The sequence below is a fragment of the Lytechinus pictus genome, chromosome 16 (assembly GCF_037042905.1).
Source record: "Lytechinus pictus isolate F3 Inbred chromosome 16, Lp3.0, whole genome shotgun sequence".
Classification (NCBI taxonomy): Eukaryota; Metazoa; Echinodermata; class Echinoidea; order Temnopleuroida; family Toxopneustidae; genus Lytechinus; species Lytechinus pictus.
The window spans coordinates 10,716,136-10,728,057 of NC_087260.1; the positions used below are offsets into that span (position 1 = coordinate 10,716,136).

The following is an 11,922-nucleotide window of genomic DNA, read 5'->3' on the forward strand; positions in this document are numbered from 1 at the left end:
GATGTTTCGGAGAGATGGTGGGAGTTTGTTCCATAGACAGGGGGGCAAGAGATTGAAAGGAATTGAACTTGAAGCCTGTCTGTTTTCTGGATATTTAGGAATGACACCGGAAGGAACAGATATAGAACAAAGAGAGTGTGTTGATATTTGTTGCTGAAATAGCAACAACAAAAAAGGAAGAAGGAAGCGTGGTTGACAGAGATTTAAAGTTTTTTGTTTTTTTTCATGTTGATATTTATTGAAAATATAGAATTCACATTTAATCAAGAAATTTATTTACAAAAAAAAATCATGTTTACAAAAAAGGAAAACTTTATATGAGGAACAGCATATATAACAAATGAAAATATTTTTAAGAAGTTAATACTGTTTTGGAAACAAAACATTTATAATCAATCTTTAAAAAAAATTGCCACAGAGCTTGTATTGGAGGAAATTAAAGTTTCTATTAAACTTTGTTGGCAACAACACAAAATCATAGTGGGTTTTTTTTTCTTAGTTTTTGATACAGACTTTCAGTGTAAATGTATTGATTAGACTTTCATTTTTTTATCAATTTTCCTTCTTGATGGAGATATTGACCCAAGATTGATCTGCAATAATTGATGTTAATTTAAAACCTCCTGTATATATAAGATGCTGCTGTACATGTACAATCTGACATTTTTTAATACCAAACAATGGGGGGGGGGGTACAGTAATAGCACCTACATGTATACATGTGAGATAGTTTAAATAATGAATGCATACATTTATTTTAGGTGTAAAATCACTACTAAGCATGGAATGAGGGGGAAGTTGTAGGATACAATTACTATATAAACATGTGACTTTCTGATATACATGTATGACACTATTGGTTGAAAAATTGATGATACCAGAAATGTAAAAGAATATTTTTTTTGGGGGGGCCATATCGCCCTTTTACTTGCCAAATGATGATATAAAATGCAAGATAATTTCAGGAGTGTCTTGAGAGCTTTTATCTTAAAAAAAAGTAACATAACTGGCTATACCATTGAATACAGTACAATCATGTATTTGCAGTAGGGCCAGTATGCCTCTAGTCTAAACCTTAATAAGCCAGACCTCGTTAGTTCTACCGACGGGTTTCATGGGTGGATCGTAACCACAGAAATAGAAACATCCATCCTTGTACTGGTCCTCAGTCAGGGCGGCTCGGAGTTTCTGGATTTCTTGGATGATCTCTTTCTCGCCAGCATAACCGGCAAATTTTCTGTGGAGATGGGACAACCAAACAAGTTCAATAATAATAATAATGATAATAATAATAATAATAATAATAATAATAATAATAATAATAATAATAATAACGATCTGGCATGGGAGCTGAGAAGGATATGGAAGGTGAAGACGAAGGTGGTACCAATAGTCATCGGAGCCTTAGGAACAGAGACAACAAGACACAGAAGCTTTCTGGCTGTTCTAGGAGTCCAGGTGTCCTTTGAAACGATACAGAAGGCAAGTTTGCTTGGAACAGCTCATATCTTACGGAAGGTCTTGAATTAGAAAGAGAAGTGAACAATGAGAAGAGGACCCATTTGATAGAATATAGAACAATAACCCTAGATTTCTGGAAGAAGTCCGGTTGCTGTTTAATATACCAACATAACATCAAGTTGTGGACAATGGAAATAATAATAATAATAATAATAATAATAATATAGGGTATTTATATTGCGCACATATCCACCTTGTTAGGTGCTCAAGGCGCTCCTATATTACCCGGCTAAGCTAGGCGTTCATAGCGCACACAGCTTTTTAAGGAATTACTTCCTACCGGTACCCATTTACCTCATCTGGGTTGAGTGCAGCACACTGTGGATCAGTTTCTTGCTGAAGGAAATTACGCCATGGCTGGGATTCGAACCCACAACCCTCTGTTTCAAAGTCCGAAGACTAATCCACTGGGCCACAACGCTCCACATTATGATGTGTTTAGCAGTTCTAAAGAATAATGGGTAAAAAAACACTAGTAGTACAACCTTCAGTTCAGTTTTATAGCCTACTGTAAAATTTTTGTGGTGTGGAAATTTACTTGCATTGTGCACCAGAAAGAAACAGCATGAATTGAAAGGCATTTGAGGGCAAAAATATATAGCATGGTGTAAACCTGGCTCGACATAGACACACACACAAATCAATGATTTTGATTACCAGGTAAAAGTTTTTGCTTTTAAAATAGGTAAACTAACCATAACAAGTCAGAGGAACGTACGCGTAAAGTAGTTAACAGTAGATTTACATGATATTGGAAGAAATATGTAAGCCGTGAACTAAACCACATCCACTATAAATGAATTATGGACCCTACCACATATAAAAACAAAGGTGTTTATAAAGGAATTAGCATCATGGAGTATTACCATGGACCCTATATGGTATTACAGTCAAACCTGTCTATAGCAGCCAACTGTCTTAAAGGAGAATTAAACCCTTGAAACCAGCTGAATCCATATCAAAGAGAAAAATCAAGGAAACATATTGTTGAAAGTTTGAGGAAGATTGAATGAATAATAAGAAAGTTACGAGCATTTGAATATTGAGATCACTAATGCCATGTAGATCCTCCCATTGGCAATGTGACCAAGATCTGTGATGTCACACACATACAACTCCCTTGTTCCTTTAGTACTTATTTCACTTATATTCTCACTTTTATAGAGTCTATCACAAGGTGAGGTGTTCTCTTTATGAGAGGACAAGTACAGAGGTTTCACAACATTATTCATTGATGAATCGTTTGTCATATGATTAGAATAAGCAAAAAGAGATGTTTTGGGGTATATTTTCAGTGTCCAAAAGGGGAGAGTTGTTCATCTTTGACATCATAGATCTTGGTCGCATTGCCAATGGGAGGATCTCCATAGCATTAGTGATCTCGACATTCAAATGCTCATAACTCTTCTATTGCTAGTCCTATTTTACTCAAACTTTTGTTGATCTTATTCTTTGATTTTTCTGCTTTCACAAAAGCTAACTTGCTCCAAGAGTTTCATTCTCCTTTAAGTGAAAACCTGCCACCAAAGTCGTCTCCCCTTTGATATGAATGAAGTCATCCACTTTTCACACAGTGGCCATGTTTTGCATGACAGATTTGACTTTAATTGAACACCCTACATCTCTCATGGGTCCATTATTAAAATCATACCTTGGAAGGCTTAAAGTTTTTGGACTACATGTATAACCCCTTCCATGTCATGCCTCCTTCTATACCCTGCCCCCTTCATGCTTACCTCACATACATGGTGGCTTCTGGGGTGTTCCGGTAGGTGATATCATCATCCTTTGGCTTTGGTGGGTCATCCACATTCTTCTTAGGAAGTAAAAACCCAACATTATAAACCTGTTTCATTGTATTCCAGTCAGCGTCACCGGGCTGGCAAAAGAAGCACACCGGAGCTGTCATTGATACCTTTTTACCTAGATGTGAATGTGAATATAAAGAGGTGTAGAGATTTTGGGGTCAGTGGATGAATTCACAGATTCTGAACCACAAGGTCCAGGCCTCCAGGGTTCAAATCCCACCATGGCACTAATGTCCTTTGACAAGAGAAACCTCACATAAACCTGTTTCATTGTACATGTATTCCAGTCAGCGTCACCTGGCTGGCAAAAGAAGCACACTGGCGCTGTCATTGCTACATTTTTACCTGGATGTGAATGTGAATATAAAGAGGTGTTGAGATTTTGGGGTCAGTGGATGAATTCACTAATTCAGAACAACAAGGTCCAGGGTTCAAATCCCACCATGGCACTAATGTCCTTTGACAAGACAAACCTGACATAAACCCGTTTCATTGTATTCCAGTCAGCGTCACCGGGCTGGTAAAAGAAGCACACCGGAGCTGTCATCGCTACATTTTTACCTGGATTGCGAATATAAAGAGGTGTGGAGATTTTCGGGTCAGTGGATGAATTCACAGACTCTGAACCACAATGTCCAGGGTTCAAATCCCATCATGGTACTAATGTCCTTTGACAAGAGAAACCTAACATAAACCTGTTTCATTGTACTTGTATTCCAGTCAGTGTCACCTGGCTGGCAAAAGAAGCACACTGGCGCTGTCATTGATACATTTTTACCTGGATGCGAATATGAAGAGGTGTAGAGATTTTGGGGTCAGTTGATGAGTTCACAAATTCAGTACAACAAGGTCCAGGGTTCAAATCCCACCATGGCACTAATGTCCTTTGACAAGACAAACCTGACATAAACCTGTTTCTTTGTATTCCAGTCAGCGTCACCAGGCTGGTAAAAGAAGCACACCGGAGCTGTCATTGCTACATTTTTACCTGGATTGCAAATATAAAGAGGCGTAGAGGTTTTTGGGGGTCAGTGGATGAATGCACAGACTCTGAACCACAAGGTTCAAGATTCGAATTCCACCATGGCCCTTATAATGTCCTTTGACAAGGCTTACATAAACCTGTTTCATTGTATTCCAGTCAGCGTCACCGGGCTGGCAAAAGAAGCACACCGGAGCTGTCATTGCTACATTTTTACCTAGATGTGAATGTGAATATAAAGAGGTGTAGAGATTTTGGGGTCAGTGGATGAATTCACAGATTCTGAACCACAAGGTCCTGGGTTCAAATCCCATCATGGTACTAATGTCCTTTGACAAGAGAAACCTAACATAAACCTGTTTCATTGTACATGTATTCCAGTCAGCATCACCTGGCTGGAAAAAGAAGCACACTGACGCTGTCATTGATACATTTTTACCTGGATGCGAATATGAAGAGGTGTAGAGATTTTGGGGTCAGTGGATGAATTCACAAATTCAGTACAACAAGGTCCAGGGTTCAAATCCCACCATGGCACAAATGTCCTTTGACAAGACAAACCTGACATAAACCTGTTTCATTGTATTCCAGTCAGCGTCACCAGGCTGGTAAAAGAAGCACACCGGAGCTGTCATTGCTACATTTTTACCTGGATTGCAAATATAAAGAGGTGTAGAGGTTTTTGGCACGAGGTTCAAGATTCGAATCCCACCATGGCCCTTATAATGTCCGTTGACAAGGCTTACATAAACCTGTTTCATTGTATTCCAGTCAGCGTCACCGGGCTGGCAAAAGAAGCACACCGGTGCTGTCATTGATACCTTTTTACCTGGATGTGAATGTGAATATAAAGAGGTGTAGAGATTTCGGGTCAGAGGATAAATTCACAGATTCTGAACCACAAGGTCCAGGGTTCAAATCCCACCATGGCACTAATGTCCTTTGACAAGACAAACCTGTTTTATTTTATTCCGGGCTGGCGAAAGAAGCAAGCCAGAGCTGTCATTGCTACAGTTTTACCTGGATGTGAATGTGAATATAGTAGAGATTTGGAGGTCAGTGGATGAATGCACAGTCTCTGAACCACGAGGTTCAAGGTTCAAATCCCACCATGGCACTAATGTCCTTTGACAAGAGAAGCCTGACATAAACCTGTTTCATTGTATTCCAGTCATCGTCACCAGGCTGGTAAAAGAAGCACACTGGAGCTGTCATTGATACATTTTTACCTGGATTGCGAATATAAAGAGGTGTGGAGATTTTCGGGTCAGTGGATGAATGCACAGACTCTGAACCACGAGGTTCAAAATTTGAATCCCACCATGGCACTAATGTCCTTTGACAAGACAAACCTGACATGAACCTGTTTCATTGTATTCCAGTCATCGTCACCAGGCTGGTAAAAGAAGCACACTGGAGCTGTCATTGATACATTTTTACCTGGATTGCGAATATAAAGAGGTGCAGAGATTTTCGGGTCAGTGGATGAATGCACACACTCTGAACCAAGAGGTTCAAGATTCGAATCCCACCATGGCACTAATGTCCTTTGACAAGACAAACCTGACATAAACCTGTTTCATTGTATTCCAGTCAGCGTCACCAGGCTGGCAAAAGAAGCACACCGGTGCTGTCATTGATACCTTTTTACCTGGATGTGAATGTGAATATAAAGAGGTGTAGAGATTTCGGGTCAGTGGATAAATTCACAGATTCTGAACCACAAGGTCCAGGGTTCAAATCCCACCATGGCACTAATGTCCTTTGACAAGACAAACCTGCTTTATTTTATTTCGGGCTGGCGAAAGAAGCAAGCCAGAGCTGTCATTGCTACAGTTTTACCTGGATGTGAATATAGTAGAGATTTCGGGGTCAGTGGATGAATGCACAGTCTCTGAACCACGAGGTTCAAGGTTCAAATCCCACCATGGCACTAATGTCCTTTGACAAGAGAAGCCTGACAATAAACCTGTTTCATTGTATTCCAGTCATCGTCACCAGGCTGGTAACAGAAGCAAACTGGAGCTGTCATTGATACATTTTTACCTTGATGTGAATGTGAATATAAAGAGGTGTTGAGATTCTGGGGTCAGTGGATGAATGCACAGTCTCTGAACCACGAGGTTCAAGGTTCAAATCTCACCATGGCACTAATGTCCTTTGACAAGACAAACCTGACATAAACCCGTTTCTTTAAAGGTTCAAATCCCTTCTTGGCACTAATGTCCTTGAAAAGAGGTGTTGTGGATCAGTCAATAAGTCTGCAGGCTTTGAACCATGAGGCCCAAGATTCAAATCCCATTTTGATATTAATGTCCTTTAAAAGATGTGTAAAGGTGTTGTGGATCAGTGGGAAGTGTAGTCTACAGACTATGAACTGAAGGACCCTTGGTTCAAATCTCACCATGGTACTGATGTCCTTTAATTTACAAGACATTTGTCTGTAAGACATGAAATTTGTGTAGTTAGTGTTTTGGATCAGAGGAGAAGTTCGCAGGCTTTGCACCATAAGTTTAAGGTTCAAATCTCACCACAGGACTAATGTCCTTTGATGAGACGTTTGTCTACATTTGCCTCTCTCCATTCAGCAAATTAGGCTTTTTCATATATTTAAGTTTACAAAAAAAAAATGTTATTTTTCAATACAAACGTATGGCATGTTAAGAGATAATACAGCTTTTACAAAGTACCCGAGCACCTCCTACATGTACCTGTTTCATTTGTTCCTGAGATGTACTTGAAGAGCTTCATGAATCCCTCGCTGGACGAGTCCTTAAACTTCTTTCCTTCTACCTTTGTGACTGCCCACTTAGCAGCAGCATACTTTCTTTCTTCATACACCTGAAGGTTCAAATATAAAATGAAATCAAATTGTTCTTATATTATGCACAGTGAACCAAGAATTTTGAGGGAGCTAGATATGGCTTATCATGTGAAATTTATTAAAAGTTGCAAGCGAGGGAAGGGAGTGATACAAAATTTCAGCTTATTTATTATGAAATTCAAATTTTTTGATAAATTTTGACTAATATTCAGAAAATGATATCATATTTCACCCTTCTCTCTTTTCTTTCCTTTCTTTTTCTCTTTTTTTCTTGGCCATGAATAGTTGGAGGGGTGCAAGAGCCCCAGTCCACCCCCCCCCCATCTCTACGCCAGTGATGCACAGGGCTTAAATCAATCCCAGGCCAATGACACCTATGGCCGGGGATGCCCGCTCATAAGCCTTAATTAGATTGCTTTACTTTGTTGTTATTAGTATTATTGTTATTTTATTTAAATTTACTTCTGCTGTCATACAGTATGAGTGCCTATTGAATTGAGTTTGCTGTGCAAATTATTCACTATTTAAGGAAAGTGGTCTGACGTAGCCTACAATCACTAGCAGTGACTAGCCAGCTATGCAGCTTTTATATGTTAGTCTTGTGTGAAGACCCACTTGATGGTAAAAAGTTTCAATCAGGGGGCTGTGCATTCAGACTATGGAAAAGTGGCCTTGCCCTATTAAAATGATCATCTAAACCTGTAGGCCAGAATACACCTGTGTATACCCAGCCTTGCATTACACACTTTAAAGGTGCGCATATTCTTTGACGTATTCAATAGTTTGACTTTTAAAAACTCTATAGTCATAATCTTGACCTTTATTTAAAGATCATGTTTCCCAGTTTATGATTTGACAGATTGGTAGTAATTGTACACTTGCAAAATCATTCATTTTAATAAGGTAGACACACATTGAATATAATTTTTGCAATAAAATTTGGTTTGTATCTGTCCACTGATATTGTCTTGGAAGAGTTTAATAGTGAAAAACAGAAATTAATGTCAATTAAAAATGTGTGTCTGTCTGCTAAAATTGTCTTGGGATGGTACATGAAAAAGATAGTGATGATTTAAACAGGTGGACTTACATCAGTTTTACTAATAACCTCATAATTTGGAGTCTCAACATCTCCGAACATCCGACCTGCAATGGTGCTCAACATCTTGAGGTGATTAATCTCAAGAAAAGCAAGTAAACACGAGAAAATTAGAATGGGCTCTAGTATCATATTCATCATATTTCATAAATTTAAATATTTCGTAAATTTATATACATGTGCATTCACACTTTAAAAACCATCTACCCCAACCAAATCACATATTGCGCTCTCAAAAAGAACAGAGCCAATATGTCAGTTTGCTCTTGGTAGAGTGACCTGTCCATATGATGTGAAGTATTCATTCTCATAAGTTTTGTACATAAAATATGAAAATTTCATTAAAAACTAACCTTTCCCCCAAGTTATTTGAGGCAATGTAGTTTCATGAAGACATACTCAAACAAATTGTAAAATAATGAAAAAAAATTATACAGAAAGGGTTGATGGCCACTTTTTTAAGGATAGAATATCATCTAATTTTCCTTCAAAAAACAAACTTATTATTACATGATATATTTCATTTGTGTAGTGAATGATTTTTTATGCTTTCTGTATTTGTATGTTTTTTATTTTTTATATTTTAATGGAAAATCAATTCAATTCAATGTAATAATTTTCCATGCTATTAAAAATATTTGTCATGCTAGTAAAATCAATTTAAAATCTATTATCCATCCTGTGGACACCGAAAGTATGTAAACAAGTCCAAAGTCCAGTGCTACAAAAAACAAATAACATAAAAGAATGTATGCCTCAGATTATCCCATTTATAGTTTTTTTCATTTTTGCTCATGCAATACTAGTACATTGCATAGTGAGAGAAAAGATGATCATATTTGTTCAATAAAATATGATCAGAATTTGTTTGTGTTGGTACTTATTGTTGCTTTAATATTGTATTCTACATTTAGATTTTGAATATAGTTTAAAAACAAAAATTCTGGGTTTGGTATTAAACAATTTCATAATGATTTGGAATGCAATGCAATAAAATACCCACCCAGGTGTTTCTGTGCTGAATAATTCTTTTAAAAAGAATGTGTAGTAGTTGCTGAGGAATATAAGCATACTGTACGTCATGTTGAAGGACTGGGGGCCGTTTCATAAAGCTGTTCGTAAGCAAAGAGCGACCTTAAGAACAACTGGTGAACCTTTCTTACGCACTAAACCATCGCCAATGGTCTATACCATTTACCAAAAGAAAGGATCACCAGTCGTTCTTTAATACCCCTTTCACAAACACAATTATGCGGATAATATCCGCATAATTTGGTTGTAAAATCGGAGCGGGACCAGAGTTATCCGCATTATTTCGATGCTGCAATTATCCGTATAATAGCAGCATCGGGACCAGATTTTGGCTTTGTGAACGCATTTCCAAAGTAATGCGGATAATTGCCATGGTGCGGTCACAAAAGGTCACCCTTTTCCAACACAACCCCATCGGAGGGGGCGTGTGCAGTTGCCATGACAATCATCCACCTTTTTGAGGTCGGGCGCTCGTAAAAAATAGTGCGGATTATTTTCGGAGTTTGTGAATGCAATTTTTATTGAATTATCCACATTACTCTTAGGCGGATAATTGGAGGATGGGTTTGTGAAAGGGGTATAAGTCGCTCTTATCTTTATACGAACAGCTTTATGAAACACCCACCAGGTGTCTTTGGGTCCATGATAATAATTATACACATTCCCTCACTGCTATCATGGAGTTATTATAGTTCCATGCTGCTATGTTGGCCATCTTCTGTTAGCTAGTTTTCCAGTGTAGATTTCATTATTTCACAAAGTTTCCTTTCCACAAACTTAGATCTTGATTTGTAATCAACTATTAAAGAAACTAAGAATTAACCTTCATTTCAAAGATTCGCTCATGAAATAATTGCTTCCTACATTTTAATAGTTTGCTCAATCTTTAAAAGACCTTGATCTACACTTGTATAGTAAGAAAAAAACTAATTTTTAAAGACTTTCTCGCAAATCCCATAACATCCCTATGCAATTTCAAAGGACATGGATATCATTTGTACTATTTGGTGTGTTTTTTTCAATTCTGAGAACTACAGCAATAGTTATTAATTACAAGTAAAAGAGCAAAGAACAAAATGTTAATAATCATGAATTAATTTATATAATCCTACATTATTATAGTACATTGCAACATTAATTGTTGCTTTGCTGCATCTAAGTTGAAAAGCTTACCTGAGATAAGAAATATAATACCTGGACTGCAATGCTTATTGTAAAATTATGTGAGAGCTATCTGAGACTGTCTCTTCTTGTGAAATCTCTAGCATTAATTAGTTTTTCTTATGCAATTAATTTTCATAATCTATGTTTGATCTTTTAAGCTAGAGATAACTCAGTTCAAACTTCAATCACTGGAGAGCCTGTAATACACAAAGTTCAACAATCAATTGTAAGGCTCAGTTTTACATTTGCATTGCACTGATCGCCCTTCATGTATGCAATCCATCAGACAAAGCAAATGTGCTATCAATCGTTATTGTATAGCTTTCTTCTGCCTTCATGAAGGGTAATGTGAGATAAAAAGATAATATTTAAGGTTATTTTCTTTTATCCCAACTTCTTTTCAAAGGCCCACAAGATACTCCTTTATCAAGGTTGAGAAAATACTCATTGTCAAGGTCAAGGAGATACATGTACTCCTATTGTTGTGTGTTGACTTGAATGCAAAGCATTTTGTAACCCTCTAGAGGGCAATTCCATAAAATATGTACGTCCGACCCCCTATATATGGGACCTTTATGAAATTTTCTGTCTCTGATTTCTGGTTCTTTTGAAAGTCTGTAATGCTCTCAAATGACCATGACTTGGTCAGTTTATGAAGTGAAGTAAAACTTGAGAAAAATGGGGTTCGGACGTACAAAAAGGTTGATTATTTTATGGAATTGCCCTAGAGTCAACATGTAAAATACACTTGCTGGCACAAACATTTGTACAATGAAACCTGTAGGCCTATACGACCCGAGAAAGAAGAAAATAATTTTGTAAGCACAATTAGGTTTTTATCAACAGGTTTCTGTATCTGTTTCAGTTTATAGGGATAGCTTATAAAGGAAACAAAAATTTTGGTTTTTATAGACAATTTGACAGTTTATACGGGTGGATGCTAATGGCGCAGCACATTTCCCCTGTGGTGGCCGTACAGCGAGTCAGAAACAGCCGTTTAATTAATTTTTATTCAAACCACCTTTAGCTGATATAAAAAATGTTAAAATGGCTGTTTTCGACTCGCCACGACTATCGTAGGGGAAATGTGACTGCGCCATTATCATTAATTATACAAACACATGTCTATAGAAGATATGAAGATTTGAACCATTATCTACATACTCATGTTGTTTGATCACACATTATTTCTATCGACATTGTCTAGCCAAATTTGTAATATTTTCATAAATGAGTGCAAACATGCACACCTAAAGTGGTTAAAGGGATGGTCCGGGCTGAAAGTATGTATAGCTTGATAAATAGAGTAGAATTCACCAAGCAAAATGCCAAAAAATTCATCAAAATCGGATAACAAATAACAAAGTTATTGAATTTTAAAATTTAGCAATATTTTGTGAAAACAGTCGTCATGAATATTCATTAAGTGGACTGATGATGTCACATCTCCACTTGTTCTTTTGTATTATATTATATGAAATGAGGTTTATTC

The 11,922-nt window shown here is 37.2% G+C and overlaps 1 protein-coding gene across 1 annotated transcript; it reads right to left on the reverse strand.

Moving 5' to 3' along the window:
- Positions 1–224: 224 nt before the first annotated feature.
- LOC129278849 (heme-binding protein 1-like) lies at positions 225–10,526 on the reverse strand. Its single transcript, XM_064111321.1, has 5 exons — positions 10,440–10,526; positions 8,226–8,315; positions 7,023–7,152; positions 3,258–3,444; positions 225–1,237 (listed from the first exon to the last, which is right to left on the reverse strand). Exons 2-5 carry the CDS (start codon positions 8,298–8,300, stop codon positions 1,069–1,071), a joined length of 561 nt encoding a protein of 186 aa, XP_063967391.1. The 5' UTR covers positions 8,301–8,315; positions 10,440–10,526; the 3' UTR covers positions 225–1,068.
- Between the last annotated feature and the right edge of the window lie 1,396 nt (positions 10,527–11,922).

What these genes read in the sequence shown, in the direction of transcription:
- LOC129278849 (XM_064111321.1), bottom strand. Translation starts at nt 8,300, where the DNA reads ATGTTGAGCACCATTGCAGGTCGGATGTTCGGAGATGTTGAGACTCCA. An exon ending in AGGTTATTAGTAAAACTGAT is followed by an intron (nt 7,153 to 8,225) that starts GTAAGTCCACCT and finishes TTGAACCTTCAG; the next exon opens with GTGTATGAAGAAAGAAAGTA. An exon ending in GAAGCCACCATGTATGTGAG is followed by an intron (nt 1,238 to 3,257) that starts GTAAGCATGAAG and finishes CCATCTCCACAG; the next exon opens with AAAATTTGCCGGTTATGCTG.